Raw genomic sequence first — 27,955 nt, 5'->3', positions numbered from 1 at the left:
ATACCTGGAAAATATGCCAAGATTATTGTATTTAAAAATGTTTATTTCGGGTTTGGTCAGAAGCTTTGTACGTAGCGAGGGTTCACGGTAGAATATGTATTCAGTGGTAGTATAAAAACAGCAACAAAAAGACATGACATTATTGGAGAGCAAATGGTAACTGTGAAAAACAAAATAAACGGTGAGTCTAGGCAGGGGGCAAAATGATGACTCACTTTTACAACATGTCCTCCTCCATCTTCATTTGTAGCAACCCTCTCAAGGCTAGGACGCGAAGTGCCCTTGAGGTAGCCGTGACTCAGCTGGAGAAGGACGGCTTGCGTGCTATCCTGACCACATTGTACGTGTTCAGACCCGGCGCGTCGAACCCGGGGGAAACGCCGCGCTTGTCGTACGCGTAGAAGTTGAACAGTTGTCCGTCCTGGGCCTCCAAAGACACGGTGGCTGAACCTACCCTGAGGACGCAGGGGTACTCTCTTTCAAAGACCACCTTGAAGACGCGCTCTACCAGGTAGTTGAGCTTTATGGTCCGGTACGTTTGCGGTATCAGCTCTTCGATTTGAGGGCCGAATTGCTGCATGGTGAGAACGCCGTCTGAGCCGGCTTTGATTTCGTAGAAGGTGATGTTGCTGTAGGTAAAGAAGCCCGCGTAGGCCTCTGGGTTCGGGGGCGCCGAGAGCACCCTGCGGGTTTCCCTGAAGGCGTTTTCTAAGGCAGGGATGATGTGGCGGTAGGCTTTGGCCACCAAGTCCTGCTTTTGGGAACGACCCCCGGCCATGAGCACCACCAGGCCGAGCTTAAGTCGCGGCACCAGGGAGAATGTGGCCGAGTAGCCGTCCAGGTCGCCATCTTTCCGCACCATCTCGTAGCCCAGCAGCTCATTCACCTCCCACGGCGTCCCCGTACGGTTTGCGAAGTAGTCCTTGTCGCACCGGAAGAGCGGCGTAAGCATGATCTTCAAGGAGTCGGGATCCAGAAGTTTGCGGTGATAGGCACCCAGCAGCATCATGGCCAGCTTGGCCAGGTCCGCCGCCGTGGAGAACATCTGACCCGACGGGCGATACCAGCCCAAGTCGTACAACGGAGCGGGCTTTCCGTTGGAGTACACGCCCACGGCCACCTGGCCCTGGAGACCTGGCGTGATGTCGAATCCTGTGTCCTCCATGCCCAGGCGGTCCAGGATGTTCTCCGAAACCCAACGCTGGTAGTCCATTTTGACCACTCGCTCAGACATGACGTGTGCCAGCAGCGAGAAGGCGAGATTGCTGTAGTGACATCTGGAAAGAAAGACGTGAAATTGAACTGCAGTACATGATTAAATGGAGCTAGGACACCATCATTTGACTTTCAGATAGAATGAAAAACAATTTTCTGTTATGTGGCCTCAGTAATGATGGCGCATTGTCTGTATTTGAGATGATGCGGCTGCGATATAAACAGCCTGGAAAGCAAATGATTTACTTTGGCGTGTTATTACCCAAACAGATGTAACTAAAGCTTACTTGGTTCCTGGATCGGCAACAAGGACATCATCCTGCAGAAGAGTGATTGCCGACTGAGTCTTTCCTTTCCAGAGAAGGTTTGTTGCTCTGAGTCTCCTTGGCAGACCTTGATAATGAACACAGTTGGACAGCAAATTTGTATTCTGGTCACAGACCTACACAAACACGTACGCCGCGTCCTGTCAACATGTTGCAATTCCCCTGGTCTTCTTGCAACGATCGATCCTCCCATTTGATGCTGCCATTAAACAGGTATGATTCTCATCCGGCATGCTATGGACCTGCTGTGCTGTTTAGATTAGAATCATGTCGGAGTTATGACCTATTGGCTCCCGTTATGAAGGTGAATATAATATCAATAGAGTGAGACAAGGTAAATGAGGACCCAAATGTCTGGCTATGTCCAATCTGTCCAATTCATGTCTGAATTATGATTAAAAAAATACATATTTGATAAAAGGAACAGTTCCATCAAATCTCTATTTCTATTCTACGGGTATTTGATTGATTCGCGCAATGAAACGAGACACATCGTCCAAACTCTGAGGCTGATGTGCAAACCAGTCGTCCACCATGATGCCCTTCATATCGACTAAAATATTACACATTCAGGTGTTAAAAGTACCAGAGAGCTGGCTGGCCATCCTGCGGAGCGTCACCGAGGAGGATCGAATAGGGACCTCGCCGCTGTCCAGGAAGATCAGACCGTCCGTCACGTATTTGAGCTCCGAGTCACGCGACCTCCCCGTGGGGTTCTTGATGGTGAAATTGTCCACGTATTTCTCCAGCGGGTCATCCAGTGAGCCGATCTTGCCCTCTTCCCACAGGCGGTACAGCATCAGCGTGGGGAAGATTTTGGACAGGCTGGCGATTCTGAAAACACCATCAAGCAAAGTTATGTGTGACTTTTCTGGTAATACTAGAATCAAGTGTACCGTATTTTCCGCCCTAAAAGGCGCACCGGGTTATAAGGCGCACCTTCAATGAACGGCCCATTTTAAAACTTTGTCCATATATAAGGCGCACCGGATTATAAGGCGCATAAAATAGAAGCTATACTGCATCAAACTGAGGTTGACTAGGGTTGCGGTATGCATCCACTAGCCAATAACCAACGAGCCCTCTGTAAACAATCGCGTTTCTCAAACGATCTCCTATAAAATGATCAGAACTGACTAAAGTTCGATCTAACGCATTGGTACTACTTACCTATGTTTCCCTTCCATATCGATCCGTATATTTACTCGAAACATTAACAGAGCAGCCTATTTTGACATGAAATAGCCTGGTACGTATAGCAGCTATCGCAATAGCATTAGCCATCCGCAAAGTCTCACGAGCCTCAGCTCGCAATCTCCCATGAGCCTCAGCAAAGTGTAAACAATCGCGTTTCTCAAACGATCTCCTATAAAATGATCGGAACTGACTAAAGTTCGATCTAACGCATTGGTACTACTTACCTATGTTTCCCTTCCATATCGATCCGTAGATTTACTCGAAACATTAACAGAGCAGCCTATTTTGACATGAAATAGCCTCGCGGGTACAACAGCTATTCGGTGACGCCCCCTGACTACAGTTGCCGTAATGCTGGGAAGCGATGCGACCTTGTAATTTACTAGTCGTACTAAAACGTACTGAAACATTTTGGCAGAGCACTGTGTACAACCAGTATGGATCAACAAATTCATCAGTTGATCCATATATAAGGCGCACTGGCCTATAAGGCGCACTGTCGGCTTTTGAGAAAATTTTAGGTTTTTAGGTGCGCCTTTTAGGGCGGAAAATACGGTAATTGCACATCCACTACAGTAGGTGGCAGTGGTGTTGGAACACTTGCAATTGATATACTGTAGCGTGTAACGTGCTAATTAATTAATGCACAATTAATTAAAAAATTGAGAGATTAGGAGTGTAATGCCAGTACTCTACTTTTGATCTGATAACCTGTTGTGTTCTTAAGTCACCTACCTGTAGATGGTGTACTCATTGGGGGGTCCCGAGAATACATCTGAGATGTTCCTTTTGCCAAAATTGCCGGTCCATAAAACAGTGTCATTCAGGATAACGATGGCGGAGAGAGCCGGCAGACTAATTGGATTGATGTTCTGACGAAGCAAAATGTCCACCTGTGGGGGGAACAGAGGACACATTCAGGGATGTTAAACTAACAACTTTAAAAGCATGTTGGGATGGTAAAAGTTTGGCTTCCTCTCGCAACATAAGTTCAGACGTCAAATGTTCGGAGACCTTTATATTGATGCCATCTGCTTCTATATGTTCTCACGTGTCTCGCTGGCTTGGCAGCACATTTAAATAAACAACTGTTCAAGTGCAAAAGCGAGATGCATCTTTTTCTGTTTAGAACAGAAAATAATGATGTGGGGTCAAGAAGGGTTGTTTAAACTCTGCTTGTGAGAAAGCTGTTTTTAATCTTTTTTTCCCCTCAATTATTTCTTGGTTTCCTTAACATTTACAGCTCAGGAGCCAAATCGCTTTCCTCAATTATTATAATTGATGAATTGAATTCAATCAATTGAATTAAAAAAAATTAAATTTCCATCACTTTATTAAAAAAGGCAATATTATTTTTATCATTTTGACTATGAATCAATGAATTGAAAAAAAAATCCATAACTTAATTAAAAAGATTTGAAAAATGCACAAATTTATTTATTATTTATTTTTATTTTTATTATTTATTTTATTATTATTTATTATTATTATTTTATTATTATAAAAAATATTTGCCAACTGTGAAGCCCTTTGTATTACCATCTCGAAAGTCTTTGATTGCAGGGATCACATTGCTGCGTGCTCTGACGCTTTCCGCATGTTTAATCAGGTTTTCCGTGCTTTATCTCCACTCAGGATTAGCAGTGCAGCTGTACTGTACATTGAACATTGAACGCTGATTCCACGCCTCTTGTACCTTTTCCAGGGCCTCTTTCAGAGCGGGAATAGGATGCTGCAGCGGAACCGGCTCGGGGAAGCGGGGACACCTCATCTCCGATTTGGCATTGTCACCCAGCCCTTCATCTGATCGTTAGAATGGAAATGGAGAAGAGGATTGAGAAGACGATGAGGAGAGAGCATGGAGGGACATGGAATGATAACTCATGGCCCAAGACATGCGGCAATTGGGGGACAGCAATTTGTTCCCGTTGTGCTTGCATAATATGTGCCAGTCTAGGCTCAAGATATAATTTGCATTTTGAATCTGGACATGAGAACATTGAATCCGGACATATAATGCTCATCTTTCCCAAATGATGAGTCACATAGGAGAACAAGAGTCATTTCAAACTTGAGATTTTTCATTTGCGATGTTTCGATCCTGCCTTATTTCATGAAAATATTTTAAAAAATGGTTGGATGGACATCATGCTCATTGTTTGGTCGCTGGAGACCCAACAACTTGTATACAAACCATTAAAAAGTAAATTCTCTGTAATATGCCACACCCCTTTTAATTCTTTCTCCTTGACTAGTTTGATTATTTGAGGATTCTGAAGCCTGTTCAAAAGCACTCACCTGGTTGCACCTTTGGAAGCTGATATTGCCAAAAGAAGCATCCCGTCATCACCATGGAGAGCATGAGAAAGAACACCAAACCCACTTGGGACCATTTCACCTTCATCTTCTTGGGTTTTGTGACCCCTTGGAACTGGACGGTGGCGGCGGAAGGAGGAGGAGGAGGAGCCGGAGGGACAGCGGCGGCGGCGAGGGTAGGTGGCGTCTTGAAAAGAATCTCATATCAGTCAATCGTATAAATCTCGCTGAATAATAACTCAAAGTCTACACACAAGCGTTCCACTTGGCACTCCACATGATACTCACCTCTAGAGCAGGACGGACGAGCTTAATCTTCTTAGCACTCAATCAACCACCTAAAAATCATTCGGCTTCAGTCCCGCCAAAAATGTCAGCGTCCCATGTTAACAAAAGGCACAAATGCGGTGATTTTGCTGGGACTGCGCTCTAATCTGATGGTCCGTGCCACTCTTTGGCCATCACAATTCAATTTCCTCGCCTGTAACTCCAGCCTGTCGACATCATAATCCCCAGATTTACTCTACCAAAGCGGTCAGGGGGGGAATCTTAATCCCTAATCCCTGTGAATCACTTCGCTTCACTCCAGTCTGCCGAGTGGAGAGCGCAAGATGGCTGCCTCGGGCCCCGTGCGGGTTCAAACGGCGCGGCACCTGATTCCTGCTGCTAAGTGTGGCCATGATGATTCAAATGAGAAAATAAAGTTGGAATATCATTGAATATTATTTCAGGAGTTGAGTTCAAAAAGGGAAATATAGATGTAGAGTGTGAAACATTTCATACTAGCATTCTTTATTCAAGTCCAACTCCTTTGCATTGAATAAGAATCAAATGATTCATCCAACTACACAAATGCTCCAGATGGTTTTCACTGGGGGAATTCATTTTACTCATATCTCTTAGCCAGATTCAATACGACCAAATGGCCATGATCAAATCATGAAATCCTTAACTATACAAATGGTGTTTACATGCTACCCAAACGCCAGTTGGAATTGACTTAAATTGTTGAAGAATAACCGAAATAAGTGCAGGTTATATCGCAAAACGGTTAATGTCACAGTCTAGATTAAGTCTTTGAAGATTGAGGAAGAATTTTGGAGACAGATTAAAATGAACATAAAGCAGTACAAGGAAGGCTGCACTATTGGCAAAACACTAAACAGACAGTTTGTCGGAGCGCATTCAAATGTGCAAATGTTGTTTTTACAAAATCACTGCCTTTGAAAATAGTTAAAAAATTTCGCTGCTCAGTGGGATACAGGCTGAATAAACTGAAAAAAGTTTTGATCAAATTTATTCAATTGTATTTTGTCAAGTAGTGGCAGAGAATAAAATAGGGTTTTGAAGGACATGTAAAAAAATACTATTTAAAAATAATGATCTGGACTTCTGCACTTCAACACACCATTTTTTTTCATTTGAATGCAAGGGCAGTCTGTGCCGGATGCAACGAAACAATCACGTCCTACCCAAAGCATTTAGTTATGATCAAACAATGAAATCCTAACTATACATATGGCGCAGATGGTTTTCACAGGAAAATTCCGTTATTCATGTCTCTAATCCGGATTTAAGTTAGCAGCCTCATCATGGTTTGCAAAGATCATCTCTCCCGTGAAGATGACTTTCATGGCTCCGGACTGGCATTTGTGATCTATAATTACATGTGACCTCAACATGTAATTAATTCTCAAAAGGCCAGTCTGTATTGAAATTCTCTGTATCATATTGAATTTTCTGTTCCTCTGGTATGGCTGGGGCTTTATGGGTTGTGGAAAGGATCCCTCCCATAAGGATAGTTAGTGTGCAGGTGTTGATCCATTTTACATAATCTAGTGAATGTCCACACACACATTTTTACCTGAGTTTGCAGCCCATCCACAGTGGCTTCCCTGAGGACTTTACTCCCGGCCTTGCCCATGATTCTAACTCACTGGCTGTGACCTGACACAAAAACACATAAATGGGGTCTGATTTGCATTTGCTTTTTATTCATGCAACACGGAATTTTTCACAGTATCTCACACATGCCAGCGAGCATCACCTCTCCATCATCCAAGTGCTCTCCTATATAAAAAGGTAACACCCCCCCACCTCAAATAAACACGCACGACAGGATCAGCCACTTCAACCACATGAGCAGGGACTGTCATGATGAAAATTCCAGTTATTGTGAGTCCAATATGACATAATATGGGCGGATAATAAAAAACAACCCACATGCCCATAATTACATTTCTTACTTCTTTTATTACATTTCTTACTTCTCTTTTTGGCAATTTATTTAATGCCTCAGAAAAAGAAATGTACACGTGAAATAATGCTGGCAGATACATTCAACGAAAGTTATGCATAAGCCCAAAGAAATGATTCTATTTCAGACTCTACGTAGTGATGTGTAACACATGACAGCATATTAGATCAATCCACAGAAGTCATATGAATAACGATAAAATGATCTAAATCGCTCATTGCAGATTAAGTGACATAGAAGAACGTAAGAACTTTTTTTTTTCTCTCCAAATTTCTGTTTCAGGTTCTCTTTGTCTTTCTTGGTTTTGTTTTTATTTAAAGATATAATATCTGTACTGGCCACTAGGAGCCAGTGCCGTCTTCCAAAGTCAAAGGAAAAGTAGTTTAATTGAACAGCGGAACTCCGGAAGTCAATCGCCTCGGAACTCAACATATTCGGTTTTCAACGCGAACTGTCTTTGTCCCGGTTCTCGGGCAAAACTTCGGAAACCGATCCGACTCACGTGGCTATTGTAAACTAAATACAGTTCGTTCCACCTGCTGCTAGTCAGCGTTGGTTGGGATAATTGTTTGGCCGTTTGTAGACCACTGCAAGGCTGGACACGGGTCCCAAGAAAGATCCGGGAGAAAAGCGAAATAGGTAAGTGGCAATAATAATAATAGAGCTGAAAAAGGCAATCATAGTCAAATATGATGAAGGCCTTTATGTGATGGACCATAGGTTCATTTTGAAGCAATAGAGAGTGATGACCAGCCGACGCCCCCCTGCACCTCCTCCATAGATTCAGCACCTCAATGTCAAGGTTTGTAGACCTTCAATTTACTGTTTTAATGATATGTTTCCTCTTTATCTATATTGCATATTCAACTCTGCACATTTCTGCTCTGCAATTGTGGAATTAAAAAAAAGGCAATTATGTGAGTGTAAAAACTTGCTAGCAGAAAACGGATTATTACATTTCCAGTTATTTCTAATAGGAAAAATACAACAATACATGTCTTGATGGCAACATTTTGATACTGGGGAAAAAATACCTAGTTGGACACCAGCTTACATAAAATCAGTCCACCCCTGCATCACAATAAGGAACAGAGCATGACTCAGCGGGGAGTTTGGGAGGTTGTTTGCTCGGGCTAAAATGACACTTTTGTGTTTTGATACTGGCACCAAAGATTCAGTAATATCGGTGAGTCCCAAAGCCCCATAGTATTGGGAGCTGAAACCGCCAAGAATGCCAAGTGCTCTGATGTCTTCATCTGTGTTCTTTACTTGTTGCTGGAACTGCATCGACTGCACAATGTGTGTGTATATATACATTTGTTCTTGCTTATTTTTTGCTATAGTGCCATGCAGTTCTTTCGAGAATTTGGCCCAGGGTTTCTAAATCATAAATACAAGTGAGAATATAAAACCCAATAAAGTAATAAAATCTATAAACTACGGTGCATGTAGCCACAGCCACGTAATTACTTGATCAATTAGAATAAACTAGTGATAAGACTACTAGATTTGCTCTATTGCCCCAATGAATAAGGATTCAAATATTGTCTTTAATGTAGACATGATGGCGCAGTTATTCTCAAATTGTGGTACCCCCAATAGTACATTGGGCTCCCTCTAGTGGTAACCCAAAAAAAATCACTGTTCAAGTCCATTTCGGTTGTATTTAACTTTTAAGATCAATGGTTACATTTGAACTTTATTAAGTGTTTGTTTTTAGGCGGTAGTTTGTGTAAATTATATGAGAACCACCCTATTAGGATATATTAAGAAACTCCTGCAATAAAAATTAAAACATAATCTTCAGTACATTGTATTTTGCACTCAACCAAAACGCAGTCTGAGCTCCACTAATGACACCATTAACAACTCGGTCACATATTGAGTCTGAGCACAGTCCTCCTTTGCAGTCCAATGATAATGCACAAACCTATTGACCTTTGTGATTCACGAGTATCATTCAAGTTTAATGGACCATTTAATATTTATTGCATGCGCGTGTCGGAAAACCCGCCCTTGATGAATCCACGATGAACCGTCGGTCAATTGATACGAGATGTTATGTAACAATTCAGCTAGGCATCATGGTTTCGACACAGACATTCTTGTATAAAATTATAATCATAACCAACACTTTGGCTGTGACAGCCAGTGCTCCACCAATATTATAAGCAGGACTGCACACAAAAATGTTATATAAGCTTCATAATGAGTCAAACGGCTCGTTTTTATAGGCCACAAGATGCCCTGCAGTCATTCGCTCCTTGTCCACTTACCTCAGGATCTATCCGTCACACTTCTTTTGGGTCTTTATCAACACAGAGACGTGGAGAAAAAAAAGAAAAAAAAGAAATATTCCGCTTTGCTTCTGTTCCGACTTTGGGAGCTCGGGACGGTCTCCTGACAGATGTTGGTATCATAGTTATGACTAAATCCGCCTTGTATCAAACCCAGCATTCTGGATTAAGCAGCACAGCCAATGGCCACATCTGCCATCGCACTCAAATAGGTGCCCTTTTACTCTGCATGTTTGTGTGTGTGTGCGCGTGCGCGTGTGTTTTCAGTTTATATTTTGGGATGACGAACTGAGAAAAAAAAACCCAACACTTTACCAGCCAGGCAGAGATTATGTTACACTAATGATGTGAATTTGCTTTGTTGCCCACTGTAAAACATATGGCAGGAAATCTTGGTTTCATTAGATCAGTCTTGAGTCGGACTTACACACGTAAACAATGTCGTTTCAAGAAGAGGTTTGGTCCTTAAAGTAGGGCATTAAGATTAGGTTAGTGTTTTCAAATGACGGTTTCAATGTGAGGTTTTAAATGTGGGTTAAGATTTTAAAGTAGCATTTCAAGCCAAGGTTAGGTCACAAAGCAGGGATTCAACTCTGGGATAGGGCTTCAAAATATTTAAGGCAAGATTAGGGTCTCAAAATCGGGTTTCAAATAGGGTTAAGAGCAAAGACTGGGTCCTAAATTAGGGTTAAAACAAAGGTAAGGTTTTCTATTATGGTTTCAAGCCTACATTAGGATTTCAAATTAGTGTCCCAAAGTAGAGATTAGGTCCATTAAAAATGTCTGACACAACTTCAGGTCAAACGGACGTTTGTTCGGTGGGCTTGGACGAGCCGGTTGCCCGTGGCAACGGGCGCATTCATGACCGTCACGCCACAGCGTCTCGCCGGGAGTCATTTTAGCAGCGTGACGCTGTGAATTTAATCGAAGGGGGAAAAAAATAAAAAACTAATTGACTGCTTTTGTGCACTTTCACCAGAGAATTAATATGCAGGCAGCCTCCAACACTTAAGTGCAGGCGGCGGCTTAGCGCACAGAGGCTTGGGCTTAACGCAAGCTGTCGATCTCAATGACTCTCATGTGCAAGATCTGTCCAGCCCAACATGTGTGCGTTTGCGTGCAACGAAACTGATTGGTTCATTCACAGTGTCATTACTTATTCAGTGCATACAGTGAGCACATGTAATGGGCAAAGTTCAATAAATCCCTTTCTCATATTGTCTCCATACTGATGCCATCTCCATTTAATTAAGTACCGTTTTTTTCCGTGTATAATACGCAAAATTTAACTAATTTATTGTCCTAAAATCTGGGGTGCGCATTATACATGGGTACAATTTTTTTTAAATTTTTTTTTTTTTTAATTAAATTTTTTTATTTTTTATTTTTTTTAAGACTTAGAGACTTAGACTTAGACAGAACTTTATTGTCATTTTGTCAACACTAGGTGTACAAAACGAAATTTCGTTGCATACGGCTTTCAACAATGTAGAGGTATTTCGGCTGGTTAAAAAAAAAAGTGACATTCTATATAAAAAAATGAAATAATGAATGAAAATCATGGTACTGGTACGAGTATTGATTTATGTATTGTTCTCTTCTTGTCATGTTGTGAAAGAATGTGGGTTGAATAAATACCGAAAGAACAATAGTGTGTTTGTACTGTGCTCTGGTAATTTCGTCAAAGAAGGGATAATAGTCCTCTTCTCTTCTTGACTGACAATGAATGTGATAGTTTAATACAATCAGCAAATAACAAAATGCGTATTATAGGTAATATTTTATTTCACAACACTTTGCCTTGTTCCTTTCGTCTCTGCTGTTCACTTCAAACACGCTCCATACGAACGCAATGCTCTCGTATCAGACGCTTGCTCGATCACCTGCTCGTTTGCTGTCACAATGTACCCTACACAAATCCGAAACATTTGTTGCGGCTCCGAGTCACGACGAGGGGCAAGTTTTGGTTTCCAAGGGTGTTTTTATTCCTCTTCAACGTCTCTCCCATACAGAGCCGCCTTTTTCACATGTCCGCACGTCACTTTCCTTTCTTTTCATCTGATCGCGGTGGTGCCTTTATGGGCAGTCGGAGAAATCAACGCCAACAAAAAAAATACATCCAGCCTAGTTAAGACCATACCAAAGACTATAAAAATGGGACCCATTGCCTCCCTGCGTGTGTGACGATCATTGGGACTTTAAAAAAAAAAAAAAAAAAATTTAAAAAAATTAAAAAAAATTTTAAAAAAAATTGGGTGCGTATTATACATGGGTACAGGCTTTTTTCCAGCATCAACATGCCATTGTTAGGGTGCGTATTATACATGGGGGCGTATTATACACGGAAAAAAACGGTATGTACTTTATAGCATACTATTTTAGCGTGAAACCTTTTCCATTATTACACTACTAACTCGCTAGTCTGTAATCCTGGAATGAACACGGCAAAGCTACTTGAAGCATGTAAATACTTTTTGTTTACGCACCAATAACAGCAGCTGCCCACTGGGCCTTTCATGACCTCGTCTTGAGAAAATTATGTAAAAAAGTAAAAAAATGATGTCGCTATAATTAATAAGGGAACTTGGAATATAACTCGGTTGCATTTAATATTACCTATAAATGAAGTAACTTACTTCAAAGGAGTAGTCAGACTACTCTTTCACATGTAACTGTGACACAACCCTGTTTCTAATCATTTTGGTAAGACGCAGTACTATGTTTCATTCATTGCTGAGTTTCTTTGACTGGGAAATACTGACCTCTTGTGGAAAAACAAACAAACAAAACAAACTACAGCAGTGAAAATGCGAGTTCAACTCGCTCAAAAAAAACCAATATACCTGTATTACGATTATTGTATAAAAGCAATTAAAATGCCAATTTTTCTATCACATGGACCCCACATAGCAGTTGAGATTAACAAGAATAAAATGACGAATGTAGCAGTGTCAGCCTATCGCCGCTAGATAGTGCCAGAGTTGCATCAAGGTTTTTAAATAGTTTGAGGCAGATGAGCGGACTCTGTTGGGGGAGGCCAAAATCACAAGCTTTGGGCAAATGGCAAGATAAATAATAATTACTTTTTATTATTTTATGATCTTGACGTGTCAGAAAACCCTGTGTTTAAACACTGTCACAGAATGAGAGCTATATGAGGACGTTGCTGGAAAATGATGTTCGAACCTACTAAAAACCTACAATGACATCATCCAACTTGACAACTTTTTCCTCTGAGGGCTACATACAGAAAAATCTGATGATTTTGACATTTTTGATTTGAATTTTTTTAATGCTTTGAAACCAATCCATCAAGCAATTATACGACTGTATAGTAGCAGTTATTTTGGAAAACTGCAACAACATCCCAACTTTCTGTAAAAGAAGATAAGGAAAAGAGTTAATATATTTTTAGGATTTTGGAGTGTTAGCTAACTCTTAGTTAGCCTGACACACATCTGGAAATTGGTGAGTAGATATACTGGTCCACCAACACCGCATCGCTGGCGAAGAAAGCTCAGCGCTGCCTGTACTTCCTGCGGAAACTCAGGCGAGCAAGTGCTCCTCCGGCGGTCATGACTACATTCTACCGTGGCACCATTGAGAGCGTCCTCTCCAGTTGTATCGCTGTTTGGGGTGGTAGCTGCACTGAATACAACATGAAGGCCCTGCAGCGCATAGTGAACACGGCTGGTAAGATTATTGGTGCTTCACTCCCCTCCCTGAAGGACATTTACACCTCCCATCTCACCCGCAAGGCGACCACGATTGTGAGTGGTGTGAGTCACCCCGCTCACTCTTTGTTTGATCTTCTGCCCTCTGGGAAGAGGTACAGGAGCCTGCGCTCCCGCACCACCAGACTCACCAACAGCTTCATACTCCAGGCTGTTAGGATCCTGAACTCTCTCCCCCCTTCTGCGTAGCGTCCTGTACTTTTACGCTATATTCTGACTGTCTGCTGTATGCACACTTGCTCTATTTTTTGCTCCTCTTATTTATTATGTTATTTGTTTATTTATTATGTATTCATCACTCTTATTTATTCATTGTTTGTGCCTTCTTGTTTTTATTTTTTGTGTTGTTTACTTGTTTGTATATTGTGTACTATGTCTTGTCACCATGGGATAGTGGGAACGTAATTTCGATCTCTTTGTGTGTCTTGGCATGTGAAGAAATTGACAATAAAGCAGACTTTGACTTGACTTTGACTTTGATACTGCTATGTAACTTATGTATGAGCTTACTAGTTTATGTACTTTTTTAAGGTTGTCCAAAATTGAGTGAAATAACCTCACAAACAAAGCAAATATTAGTTTATCACAGTTATCAGCTGGAACGTTTTGGGGTAGATGTAAATGAAACCACTTTCTATCGACTGATGTTTTGCTTCTAAATTCAATACAACTGTTGGCTCAGAAATGGCATGTGTTGGCCCTCACATGACGTTCCTGAGAATCGCAAACTCTGGTAGATTGTCATCGCATGTTCGTCAATAGAAGTTTGCAGTCAAAGCACGTTGGACAGAGTTGAGCAAAAAAGGGACACTCTGAACGACTCTGCCCGTAATCAACAAGCAGCCATGTTGTATCAGACAGTGAAAGTGGGAAACCAAAAAAAAAAACATGTCGCTATGTGTCATCCAATTACAACAGCACTCTGATCCTTCATGTTTTTCTCATTTGCTTTTTTGGAAGTCCACAAATGCTCTCGAGTATCGCCTGAAGGTCAGATAGGATAATATAACTACCAGTGCATTCGGGGCCTGTTATTAAGGCAAACGCTCTTAAGCTTCTCAAACCTCAAGTTCCAGTTTTTTTTTCCCTTTCAGCTATCGCTACAGAGGAGGTGGAATTTCCCAATGTCGGATGATGAAGAACACATTGAAATCTTTTCACCCAGTCAAAAGTGTCTCCATTTCTTTTGTGTACATTTTGTAATGATCTTGGTCCAATTCAGGTCCATACAATGGTGGTGTTATGAACAATCAGTGGGTGCCATTATGTTGTGGTCTGCATGGTGTGAAAACTCTTGTCTCGACCTCTGACCTATTTGCACTCTTGAGAAGTGCGTTAGGGGCATGTAGACGTGTCTCCCTCAGCCAACCGCCGTCTATGTAGGTCAGCGATTGGCCCTCGGTGTCACGACGCCATGTAAGAATACGACTAATTGTGTTTCACGGGATGTTGCCTCGACGGGGGCAAATTCCATCTGTTGCCAAAGCCTCTTCATGCTTCATGCCTGTTTAGTCATTCATATGGTTTTCATTCGTTACTCGTTTTCTGACAGGCCTTACGTGACCGGCACGCTACTCAACACTTAAGGACGGATGACATGACAACGTAAGTACTTTCAAATTCTCAAACTTTCCCAACTTGGAAAAGAACATTCACTACAGGGATGAGAATGGGCAAATCTGATTGGACACCAAACTAAGTGCTATATTTTTCCAGTCGGCCATACAGCAATGCAAAGTGACTTTGTATACAAGTTGAAAAATACGAACTAACTTACAGCGTATTTTCGAAGTATTTTGATGTTCTACAATGCTCTAAACTTGGATCGCTATTCATGGCGAGGCAATGCATGCGTGAGCACGAAAGCGTACGCTAAACTAATGCATAAAGCGTGTTTTAAAGTGTCATGCCGCTCTCTTGTGACGAGTGTCCAAAATTCACTTATATCGCAGCGGTTTTACATAATCATGTGAATTGCTTTGTGTCTATCCAAAATAGTCAAAGGCGTGTGGATTCTCCTGTCGGCAGCTCTTGAGGACTCCGAGGCCCGAACAAGTGGCAACGCTGCATGAGGAGCCACTTGGGGAACAAGTCTAGTGTGCTAATCTTCACACTCCAACGACCTATTCTGCGTTCAAGTCAACTATGAGGTCAGGAAATCCAGATCTCGGGCGAGGCTAAAGTGCCACTTCAAGTCAAGCGTTAGTTTTACTACATATTGCAATTCACCACAACTCCTTGTCAAGAAATAGTGGTTATTATCTCTTATTTTTAGGATTGGATATGAACAAAATGTAAAAACATTTAATATTTTTGGATGATTTTATTGCTAGATCACATACATTCTTTAAGAGAAAAAAATGAATATATTAAAATATGCATAATGGCATTTTTGTCATACACGTGGCCCTCTAGTAGCACTGACGTTGTGGCCTCCATCAGCAATTACTCTAAAAAAGAAATAACCCAAAAATTAACGTTGTTGATCCTTGGCAGAGGTCTAAGCCCCACTGCTTGTCTTTTTACTCAAAGCCACCAGCAATTTTGTTTCTTGGCTCCATTTATTTGGATGTGTGTTCCTAGCTGATCTTTAAAAAAAACAAAAAAAAAACCATCTACCCAGACAGTCGAGTGGCGTGGCATGAGCCAAGGAAAACCCACTTGATTGCATACTCCAGAATTTTCCCCAGGCTTATTTTATTCGCCTGTATTAAAAAAAACTGGTATACGAGAGGTGGTTATCAATGTACAACTTGATGCTGATATGAAAAATGATTTATGTCCTTGGCGGAATTCTGCTCTACTTTTCAGAAGGGTTTTTCCTCCTTGGGCCACACAGAAAACCCAGTATGATTTGTAGTCAAATAATATTTGTTATCAAACAGTAATAAATAAATAAATACAAATTATAAATGGATAAATAAATAAAAAAAGTTCACAGATTTTCCCATCTTAGTGAGGGTCTGCAAACTACTAAATGCTAGTTGTAGCTGCAAGAAAAAAGAAAAATGATCCTTTAACGTCCTCAGGGGGCGCTCTGAATCAGTGCAGGTGCTAGCAATGCAGCCTTGGCGGCGAGATGGTGCACATTAACCACTCCTGGGTCCTGATGTTGTTGTTGTTGTTTTCCTTCCTTGCTAGATCATTGCGTCTATCTGTGCCGGCATCCTGAGTGCAGCAAGCTCCCTTGTTCCAGATATTAAATTACTCATAAAACATTTGCTCGGCCTCCAGGCCCTGTTACTGCAGCTTGTTGCGAAAGCTCCTAAGAAAAGTCAATTTTTCCAATTTAAGAACGAGGCAGTTTCGGCTCGCATTAACATCACGCCGCTTGTCGCCTCCGCCCGTACCTGTCGCCCTCACCGTGACCGGAGAAGTGCTGCTGTGTTACAACAAGCAGCCTGAAAGCTTAAACATTGTACCACACAATGCGAGAGAGCAAGAGAGGCTGGAAATTAGGGGGGGGGGGAAGAAAGGAAAAAGGCCAACCGCTCATGCCGTGTTAGCTTGAGTGAACCAGAAAGCCCTGCACCGAGCTCCGTGAACCATAAAGTTATTTTAAAGATACAGCCGCAGAGTTCAGCAAGACAATATGAGAATGAAAGTGAGTCCAGACCAATTGGACTTCACGGTCTCATTTGACGTTGGCTATTTTATTTAACTAATGTAACTTCAATTGACTGTAACTCACATTTAACTTCTTTGTGCACCATAGCCATTAAACAGATGTCTTATGTTTCTTTCCACTACTTCATTTATTATGATTGACATTTAGATCAGTTTGAACACAAACAAATATAAATAGAATGCTATGCAGGAACTGGATTTAAACTACAGGTCCAAGCATCCCGTTCTGATTAAACGCGTAAATCCATTTTCCAATTTTGTGACACATCTCACGTGACTGCGTTTACATTCACTCAGTGACTCAACACATGAAATAAATCACATTGGACAATCTGACTTGTCAAACATTTTATTTATTTATTTATTTTTACAATTTCTTTCACAGGATTAAAAAGCTTTTTAAACAAGGTTTTTGTATGACAGTCCGACAGAAGACTCTTCCATGAACGATGCTTAAGTAGTCTTGTTGCATTTGTCCAAAATAACTGACATATATCGTTCGTTTAGTTCTCATTCTCTTAATTCATAATATCATATTATACATGTTTTGAATGTAGGGAAGGAAATTAAAACTACTGAACTGTTTTATGATTTTAAATTTACAGAATGATTGTTAGCAAAATTAGTGGCAACCTCGAACTTTTGCACAGTACTTGGATCATACATTTTTAATCAAGTTTTTAATGTCAAATGCACTTTTAGGTGGAAAAAAAAAAAATCACATATAAAACCATGTGGAACTGAACCTTCCCCCTCCCTGCTTCCCCTCTGAACATCTTTAAATCAATTTATGTCTGCCAGCTAAAGAAAAGTGACTGGAGCATAAAAGAAGACGTTGAGAGAGATGAAGAGAGACAGTTGAGTTGTTTGACTGCGACTGGACGCTGTGAGTTATTCTTGTGTAGGCGCACGTCAAGCTGGCTGAGTGCCGTTGTTTTATGTGTAAGAGATCAGCTCGGGGGAGGCCATACGGCAAAAAGTGGCGGGTTCCGTTCTAACTTGAGGAAAAAGGTGCGGGTGTTAAAAAAGTAAGAATCGTCTAACTATCAAATGCAACCTTCAACTAACAAGGGCGGAAACACTTTAAAAAAAAATCACAAATGGTTATGTATTATAGTTTCAAAATTTATATTTATATTATGATAATTTTGATCATTTTGAAATTCTCCTACCACTTCATTGCTAACTAACAAGATGTCTGCTGTGATGTGTTTTGCGCCAATAGAAATGAGAAGAATGAGATTGAAGAACAGATTGGCTGTCTCCAGGCAGCCAGCCAGCTAGCGTTCCCCATATGGCCTCTGAGGTGCCCAGTGATGGCCGCTGTGCCTTCACTTATGGATTGCAGCGAAAAAGGTGAGAAGTCAGTCACCTGTGTTTATTAGCAGCTCACTCATGAAATTGCCAAACGCGGCGGGGGCGAGCGGAATGGGACGTGACGGATAAAGGTCCGGAGATGTTTGTCTGTATTTGGGGACAACACGCAGAGCGCCATCTTGAATGCTATTTCACTCACACTCACTTGAGTGTAAAACATTGATGAGGAGAAGTGGGATAGAAAGGTAGACAATATTTAAATGGCGGAACACATTGAAAATTTTAATTATCACAGGAAAAAAGGTAAACAATTCTCACTCCGTTCTTTTTCTCACCCCACCATGTATACAAATAATGTTATTACACTATTGCCAGATTGCAAGGCTAAAAATGTGCATTTCACACAGAAAAGAGCTTTAGTGCTAGAGTAGTGTCTAATCAATTATTCAAATGAAATAACTAACTAATGTGTTTCAGCGGACGCCGGCTTCTTAACCTCAGTCACATCCTGGCCAAAAATCTCTCCCCCCGGATCGCATGAGTCATAATTTGACAAGTAGGTGACATGAGATTAATTAAGATGGAAGCATACATTTTTTATTCCAAGTACTAAATAATGCACTTGACAGAAAGTGCAAACTCAAAAATATACTCAACTTTTATTTTTGGAGACTGGTTCAAAACAGTTTCAAAGAATATGAGGTTGGGTATAATCTTGGAAATGCAGTATACTGAAGAGGAAAAATTACTAATCCTAACCCCAACCCAAACATAATCAATTAACTTCACCCAAACATAAGGATTTACCATTGTAAATACCGAACAGGCTTAACGTGTTGTCACTCTTAATACCCGGTCATAAATTTGCTGATTGGAAGGGAGGACCCGGGCCTGATTATTGGGATGTGTGAACACCATTTTGGGTTGGATTAAAAACATAGTACCTTCATTTTTAAATATTCCATAGACTGTTGACCCACAACAAAGTTGAAATATAGACAGTTTTGAAACTGGGAGTGTTTTTAATCTGTAGGCACGTATCGTTGTTCCTCACTTTGTGATGTCACTAAGTGCAACATAGATATTTTCTTGGATGAGGTGGGTCGGCTGCTTAGAGAGGAGGAAGGAGCAGGAATGCTACTAAAAGCACCTAAAAGCCGATATGGTATGACGATTATACCTCGGCAATTGCAACAACACAACGCGAGGGGGGTATCATGTGCCGCCGAGTTATTGTGTTTCCTCTCCAATAGACACAACATACATTTGTTGACGTATACATTTAATGGGTCAGCTAATCCAGTCACCCACAGCCATTATCGTACAGTTGAGTCTGCGGATGGGATAAGCCGGTGTGTAAACCTTCTTCCCTCCGTATAATTTATGAGCCACAACTCCAGCCAGATTAGACCCGATTGGATCGCTGGTGCCATATGTGACCTACAAAAACGGCACTCCGCTCGCTTGTGCCGCATGGCGGGAGGGGTCAGTGATCTCCCTGGGCAAAGGTTGTCATGGGAACGACCCCTAGATGCACCACTTGCGCATCTCAGTGCAGAATTATCCAGAATTCTTTTTTGTCAGGCCGCTCTGTTTTCTGCTCTACTTCCTCACTCTCTCTGGCGATTCCCTTTGCCTTCGACATGTGCGATGACGGCACATACTGTGCATACGACGACATCGTCTACCGCATACTCCATGCACACGAGCAACTGACTCAAGGCTGGGTGCTCAACCAAAGTGTGGAAGCTCATAGCAGAATCTTATTTTAGCAACAAAGCAAACACAAAAATGACACCCAGATTAAAAAAATGGCATTCATTACTCGGTTGGTCGACTCGACTGAATGTCATGACGGCTTTCTTGAGCCCCGCAGTAATGTTCCGGTGGGTCGTGATAAGTTTTATTTACAGTATGAGGGGAAAACTTCGAGCCATTAGACAGCATGTCTGCTCATGCTGAAACTTCACGTCTAAATTCAGAAAGAGTCCTCATCTGCGGGCGAAATTTGTCTCATACAGAATTTTGATCTACGTGTTTGCTGTAAGAGCGGTACCTTTGCAGTTACTCGTAAATCGATTTATCTTAGTGTAGCGCAGCTAAACAAATCAACTTGCAAAAACACAGCATGCTTGTGCTTTTTTGCTCGGCAGGGCGTAAATATAAAAATAAACAGGAGATCCCGTTACTAAGTTATTATATTGCAAAGAACAGGGGAAGAAAATATAATTGGATCCCCATGGTGGTTCTCAGTTTCTCTACCAGCTTCCTCTCGGGGTGGAGGTTAACTACAAAGGAAATACAATAAAGAGCTAACATCCCTCGAAGCGCCAAGCAAGTTTAATCAAGCAATTTTATTATTTCCAACTGTGAAAGTACCTCCGGATCACATGTACCCATAGTCATTAGATTTGATAACGGGGATTTTTGTGAAAGACTTCATATAGCCGTAATGTTAACAAAATGCCTGAAAAAGAAAATAATGACAACACTAGGACTAAAATGGAAATGACTAGGGTGATTTTATTTTTTTTTCTTAAGCCATCAAAGCATTGCCTCTGTTTCTTAATACCACTGTTTATATTTGAATAGCAACTACTCTCTGAAATATGACTTTAATAAAATGAAGAATAATTATATATTGAATATTATTAAACGCATATGCTCCACATAATTTTTTTTTTTACATCTCTGCATGAATTCGGCTCGACAAACTATCTCACAAGAACTCTTGGGAAAGCCTTCAAGACCGTCTGTGGTACTGTTTGCTTACACTGCTCATATTTTATACAATTACTTTGGTGAGACGGGTTTAGTGTACACGCGAGAAAGGTCAATGGGATTTCAGCAAAGGGAAAAAGGCTTTGGTATTTTTTAAAGGAGTCAACTTGTCGCCCAGGAAAATGTTTTGAATTCAACGCGTGTCTCGTTCCAAGGAACAAATACTTTTCAAGCGGTAGAAGTGATTAAAAAAAAAATCCACTGAGACTGCTGCATCAGCATGTTGCTAAAGACCATCATCAAGTTTATGGACATATCAAAATACAACCAGAAGCTACATCAGTCAGTTAAAAAGTTATTATATGTTATTAGTTAGTATATTTAGACAGTGAGAAAAATGCAACAAACCTTTTATAATAAATAAAAAACGTTTCTAAAATAAATACAACAAAATCAACCCCGAAAGCTCATGTTTAATATTAATTGACAAAGATGAAAACGGAGGACATTTTTCTATAATTATATTTCATTTTATAAAAAAAAGGTGTAGTTTAATTTTTGGTGATTTTAAAATAGTTAATATTTGCTGATTAATGGATTGGACGCAAGTAATCCCACATGAGCTTCACAAAGATTTTAAAATCAAAACTTTAAATCCTTCCATCCTAAACCTGCACCAGTCCTGTCCTCTGCAGGCTAACTCCTGCTTTGGTGAAAGTGTCTTAAGCGTATTATCAAGCTACTTAAGAAAGACATGAACATGAACCCATTCTCACACACAGACATATAGGGTTAAAGTTCAGAGACCTGGGACTTTCTAATTCCACCTGGTTGCTCACCGAGACGCCCCAAGCAAGTGGGCATGTTAGGCTCCTGACGGCTTAAGTGACAACTCTACTTGAGAGGCTGGGTCTCCATGAGAGAGTCTGCCCCCACACACGCATGCAATAACGCACGCACACCCACACAAAAAAACTACAGAGTGAAAGAAAGAGGAATCCTCTTAGTGTTTAAATCTTGATGTGCACCTCCATCTGTTGCACTTCATGATGGAGCAGACACGCATTCCAAATTCCTTCAAGTTTGACATCAACTCAATCATTAATTCATAAGTGCCAGGCTTTTCATTTTATTTGTTGCATACCTGTTCATGTTTCAGTGGGATTACACAAACTAAGTAGAAGGAAGATTTTAATATTATTATTATTATTCTTATTATCATTATTATTATTATTATTATTTATTGAAAATGAGTGAGCACAAAAAAAAGCATAAAAAGCACAAGTTTATTTTTGTATGTTTCAAAAAGACATGATGGAGAATTATTGGTAAATATGAGCAAGAATACAAAGCATCTCTTTTGCGTGCTATCCAATTACTTTGCACCATATCCAAAACATATTTTCAATAATTAATCCAACTATAAAAACTGTTTTGCTCCATAACTAAAATTTATTATTTTACTATGAATCATAACTAAGAAAACCGGTGCTGAATTTTGACTGTTAATAATCAATATAGATTTCAACAATGTCAACTATTCTGCTTATCTGATTAAATTATTTTGCTTTACAACAAAAACAATTTATATAAACTAATACCTTTCCCCTAATAATATAATCGACGCAGATTTAAACAAATTCAACTTAACTTACTAGCTAGTACTAAACTTACTTCTCCACTTTAAAATAATCGAATTCAATGTCGATTAACTTTATGAGTTAAACAGAGTTTATTTTTATTTTTCAATTCTCATTTTTTATGATGAAGAAACTCTACCACAGAGAGTGGAGTTAATAGAAAGAGAGGAAGAGGCTCAAGATGGCCACAGAGGACTTTTTTAGACATAACCAAAACATGCCACTCGTCTGCAGCTAAAGATGAAGTTAATGTTTCGAAGCGAGTCCACTTGGGTCGAGGCAGAGTCCACATGGAAATTTTGTATGGCTGCTTCTGGAATGCAAACCATAATGAGAGTCAAGCTGATTTATGTGGAAGGTTCTTATCAATTAGTCAAAAAAACAAAAAAAAGAAGCCGCCAGGGGCCAGTTATTACGTCCAAAACCAAACCCGTGACGGACGACGTATCATTAGCAATGATAAAACATGTTTGTGCTTCAATTTATAAATTTGAAATAGAAACAGAACCCTTAATGGACTGTAGATCATTTAGTTGCAAAAACACAATTTGGAACTGATATATGACTCAAATGAAACTTTGTAGCTCTTTGGTTTGATGCCGTCTCTGGCGTCCATTTGACACGAACGTCCATTAAATCACAATGAGTCTTTTGGGCTCATTTCATCAAAGTCATTTAGCAAGGCTGAATTAACTCAAAACAGAACCGAGTGCGTTGTGGACTATTTATGGCTGGATTTACTGTGTGCTTCAAGTGATAACATTTTTTAATTGTTGTCAAGTACAAGCACAAATAGAATATACGTCACAGAGAATCTGATCTCTTTGGCCTTTTTAAAAAGTTGAAAGATCGTATTGGCCGTCTGCCAATATACGTACAGGGTAAACACACAGAAAATGAATGGACATGTAAAAAAAAAGTTGACACAACCCAGTTAAAATGCCAGGTCAAAACGTCTTCCACCAATAATGTTCCCTATTATTTGTACAACGTAATTGGGAAATAATCTTTTTGGGAGAGGTAATAAACTAGTGAGATCATGTGGTTGCAAAAGTGTGCACACCTGCATGTATAGCTAGGAATTTGGCTGGGAGTCAGCATAAACAGAACAGTATGTTTTTTCTTTTTGCTTGCTAGCAGGAGCCGCTTAATATTCACATTATGTTTGTAATGTTATTTACGTCTGTCTGGTGTTGACACTTCAATTTAGCCACATTTAGGGCTCTGCACCGTTTTTCTTTCTCAATGTGTAAATTCACAAGTGACAAAGGTGTCTGTTGACACATTTCCTCATCAAAACAGCTCAGATTGCCTTTGAATCGCAATGCTTCTTTTTTATTTGGCCAAAGCGATAACATCAGTAATTTTCCTCACATCAAAACACTCGGATGATCCCGGTTGGCTCGGGTTCCCCGTTGAACCCAGCCCGACTCGGCTCTGGCTTCTTGTGAAAATGCGATCTTAATCCTTTGGTTTTCCAGATCGCACACCTAAAGCGAGAGACACTTTGTGCTCCCGATTTTGCCGGAAGGCCTTTAAGAGGTGGAAATCAGTTTCAGCCCAAAGTCTCCCTTGTGAGTACCTTTAAATTCCAGTGGAAGGGAAAACCTGCTGACCCGCAGGAAGTCTGCCTAAGCGCCGTTAAATTGATTCCTAAAGCCTTTGTTTAAACTCAGGGATGGAAGTGGGATTTGCTTTTAATTTCCAAATTGATTTAAAAGCGTCAGTTTACAAGAATAGCGGTTAACATATCTGCCTCACACCAGGGTCCGAATCTCAGTTTAGGCCTTTCATGGTCGATGTTGGCCGATGTGCACTTCACTATGTTTGTTTAAAGTTGTCTCCTATTCCCAGCGACCTTATAAGGACATTCAGGTGTACAATAAAAATGTTAGAGCAATTTTTACAATTGCAATTTTTTATTAAAATAAATTGAGTTATATTTAAACATTTTGGAGTACAATTACCCCCCCCCCCCCCCAGGAGAGCAAGAATAAATTTGAGTATATGAGGCCCCGCCCACTACTTTCATCAGGGTAAAATATGAGTGAGCAGCTTATCTTCTCATCAAATAAAAGTTTATTTTAATCGTTTGGAGAACAGTTAATCCAGTACTTTGAGTATTATATTATAATATTTAACTTTGTTCCAAATGTAAGTTTTACTCTATTTGGCCTGGGACCAAATATAGTCCTTTTCAGAGTAGAATCTTCTTCGATTCATGTAAAATGAAATTTACTGTATGGATGTATCACATGTGTGGGCATAATAATATTTTTGTAGATTGGTAAATAATATGCAGGACAAACATTGTACCTAAATAATTTTTTATTTTTTTTTAAGAGAGTTGATTGTTGTGCAGAAAGGTACAAAATGAGTACCTGCACTTAACCCTGATTTGCTGTTCAGCATTTCGTGCCTTTCTTGAATTTTTATGCAAGCAAGCCACAGGAGGAAAACAAAATATCACACTGTGGTTATTTTGTTGTCTGCTTTAAACCCTTTGCTGCCGTGTTAGACTTGTGAGTCTACACACAAATGAGAAATGCATCATAATTTTGTTTTAAATTAAATTTCTTCATTTAATTTGATCAGAAATGCTGTTGCAAATTTCAATGAAGCAGTTTTGCGTTCCCACTTCTCTCAACAGAAAATGCAAAGCAGTTCGCCTTTTAACCTTTAGGTGGCAGTGTTGCTGCAACTACACGTCAACACTTGGCTGTGCAGTGCCCCCATTTGATCTTTCTCCTCACGCTCAATATTAAAATAAATTCAGTCCATTTATCTTGCATGTCTAAAAGTAAATTACCTGCAATGTTTAAATTAATGTTCTCGCGCTGAGCTTTGAATTAAGGTACAAGGAAAAAAAAAGATTTGTACAATGCCTTGATTTTTCTTTTCCAAAATCACATGCTGTTGATCCAAATATGTCAAAATTATATTAAAGTTTATCAGTCCTGATTCATGTCCCAGGATACATGTAATTAGGAAAACAAATCTTTCAGATGACTTAACCTTTTATTATTATTATTATTATTATTATTATTATTATTATTATTAAAGCCCACGACCCCCGTGGGGACAAGCGGTATAGAAAATGGATGGATGGATTATTATTAAAATCACTTAAGGTATTATGATGGAAAAACATATTTCTAAATTAATATTGTCCCATGTAGCCGATATGTATCAGATGATATAAATTAATTGTATTAATTCCTACAAATTAATGTTAAATTCACCATAAGGATTACCTCGCTGCCGTCATTCAGTGCAATTTAAATTTGGACCATTTATTTTTACGTGTGCTTTAATTTGTGCAAAAGAGCTTGCATTGCTTTTCGCTACTTTCATTACCAGCACTACAATAGTGAATGCAGTCCAAAAGCAATATGTCGGCGTGTAACATTTCAAGCGCATTGTCATTTTTTCCCTGACATTTTTCACTTCTCTTTTAGATGAGTTCCACATCCAGCTCGCTATGCTTTTTTTGCCTCCATCTGTGCTCTAATCGCCTGGACGCCATCCCGAGTCAAGCCAGTCAAGTGACATGGAATCAATAGAGTCCAACTCGAAGGGGGCAAAGACATCATTGAGGTTCATTGAAAGCCAGAGCGTGCTTCTCCAAAGCTTCCAGGAAATGTTTGTTATTATATAATATGAGTAACACTTGAATCATTGGGGCTTTTTTGTAACTTTTTTGTTTTCAGAATATATGGCTGGCCAAATCAAATACATATATATATATATATATATATATATATATATATATATATATATATATATATACGTATATATGTGTATTAGACTTAACACTTTGTCTAAGATGTATGTCCCTCTATTTTTTTTCATTCCGTTAATTTGAATCATTCTTTTCTACTTGAGTGAATTAATATGAAACCAAAGTGCTCCTTAATTAGAAGTGTAATTAAATTCCTAAAAATGAATGATCATGCATGCAATTATGTTCACAGATATTTTCCAGTGTTGGAAAAACCATTACATCGCATCATCGTAAATAAAAACAGTGAGGGCATCCCAGTTTTAATTATTTGGTATGATTAAATGATGAAAAACTCTGAGTCAAAAAGTGATTAAACTCATATTAATGAACAAGTTGGCAAGAGTGCTTGCTAACCTAGCTGCTAAAGTCCCCATGGTTTTCTCCTCCTGGGTTTAATGTACAACGTGAGTTCTGATCGGTCATGTGAAGAACTCCATGTGATGGAAGCAAAATGTTCACATTATGTTTTTGTTTTAAATTACAAACTTGAAACCATGCACAGTAATAACACTGGTGAACATAAAACTTTGATCAGAGATGGCTTTGTATGTCCCTCAATGTATTTTTGATGTTAGTTTAAGCATGTCTTTACTTTTTTCTAGCACATTGTTTTTGACATTTTCATTTTTTTTACCTTGTGCAATGAGAAAAATCCACCTGTTGCTAAACCTAAACATAGATTTATGAAGATTACAAAATATGCTACAATTTACACATTATAGTTATTTAATTATTATGAAATTCATCATCATTATTTTAATCCTATAATTGACATCAAAAGAGGCAATATTTCATCAACTTGACCATATTTGGTTGGTAAATTTATACAAATATGTATGAATCCTTAAAACTTTTATTTTGCTGTCCTTGAAGGTGACATAAAAACTACCACGAAATGCCTCTCATCGTGCAGTGTTCATCCTGTTGCGCAAAATCATTATAATTACGAAGTATTAATTAAACAACAGACACACCTTGCATTTAATAGTTGTTTTTTTGAATATGCATTGGTAAATATAACTTAACTGTATTGTCTAATTTTTAAAAGTTTTTTTTTTTGAAGTTCCACAACTTCTTGGTGACGTAGCAAAAAAAAAACAAAAAAACCAACTCACGTTGCTCCAGCACCTGTCACCGCTCAGCTCCCGCAATGAACGCTCCGCAGAGTAGAAAAGAATCCGTACTAGACACCATGCTTGGCGTGTTTCCATCTTGAGTGGCGTGCAAGTTGGGGTATAAACTTTACCCAGTTTTTTAAACCTCCCGCCTGGTGCCAAAACACAAAACTACTAGAAAGGTATAAAGTGGCGTGCAGAAGGACTGTCCTACTCTTGTTGATTGACAGCTGGGTGACACCAAGTTCACTTAAAAGGGGGAGTCGGCTGTCCTTGTGACCAATCAGGTCATGGAAAATTTGAATATGTAGTTTAACATTATCACATTTCATCCCAACTATTATATCAAAATGGATAATTTTACGTTATACACACTCTAAAAGCTCAGGGTGGATCATTTGTGAGGGTA

General features: G+C 39.7%; 1 protein-coding gene and 1 long non-coding RNA gene across 4 annotated transcripts; one reads left to right on the top strand and one right to left on the bottom strand.

Annotated features, from left to right (window-relative positions):
* Positions 1-44: 44 nt before the first annotated feature.
* On the bottom strand, positions 45-27,724 carry lactbl1b (lactamase, beta-like 1b). 3 transcript variants are annotated; one of them, XM_037252131.1, is made up of 8 exons: positions 27,547-27,724; positions 6,919-7,001; positions 5,037-5,241; positions 4,435-4,541; positions 3,474-3,631; positions 2,128-2,375; positions 1,503-1,608; positions 45-1,277 (listed from the first exon to the last, which is right to left on the bottom strand). In XM_037252131.1, exons 2-8 carry the CDS (start codon positions 6,976-6,978, stop codon positions 299-301), a joined length of 1,863 nt encoding a protein of 620 aa, XP_037108026.1. In that variant the 5' UTR covers positions 6,979-7,001; positions 27,547-27,724; the 3' UTR covers positions 45-298. The 3 variants fall into 3 exon arrangements, with proteins under 3 accessions (XP_037108026.1, XP_037108027.1, XP_037108028.1); XM_037252132.1 differs by lacking the exon at positions 27,547-27,724 and adding an exon at positions 9,588-9,706; XM_037252133.1 differs by lacking the exons at positions 6,919-7,001; positions 27,547-27,724 and adding an exon at positions 5,343-6,446.
* Positions 7,700-26,313, top strand: LOC119123217. The gene is made up of 5 exons (XR_005098016.1): positions 7,700-7,950; positions 8,032-8,113; positions 15,371-15,492; positions 18,195-18,325; positions 26,106-26,313. It is a non-coding gene; the product is annotated as an uncharacterized LOC119123217 (long non-coding RNA).
* Positions 27,725-27,955: the final 231 nt, after the last annotated feature.

This window comes from Syngnathus acus, chromosome 5 (assembly GCF_901709675.1).
Source record: "Syngnathus acus chromosome 5, fSynAcu1.2, whole genome shotgun sequence".
NCBI classification, from domain to species: Eukaryota; Metazoa; Chordata; class Actinopteri; order Syngnathiformes; family Syngnathidae; genus Syngnathus; species Syngnathus acus.
Note: the sequence above shows the minus strand (reverse complement) of the source record. Positions and strands in the feature narration are given on the sequence as shown.

Coding starts and splice junctions, on each gene's coding strand:
- lactbl1b (XM_037252131.1), bottom strand. CDS start 6,978: ATGGGCAAGGCCGGGAGTAAAGTCCTCAGGGAAGCCACTGTGGATGGG. Junction 2,376..3,473: donor AATGAGTACACCATCTACAG/GTAGGTGACTTA, acceptor TGGTGTTTTCAG/AATCGCCAGCCTGTCCAAAA. Junction 1,278..1,502: donor GTTGCCGATCCAGGAACCAA/GTAAGCTTTAGT, acceptor CTTTCTTTCCAG/ATGTCACTACAGCAATCTCG.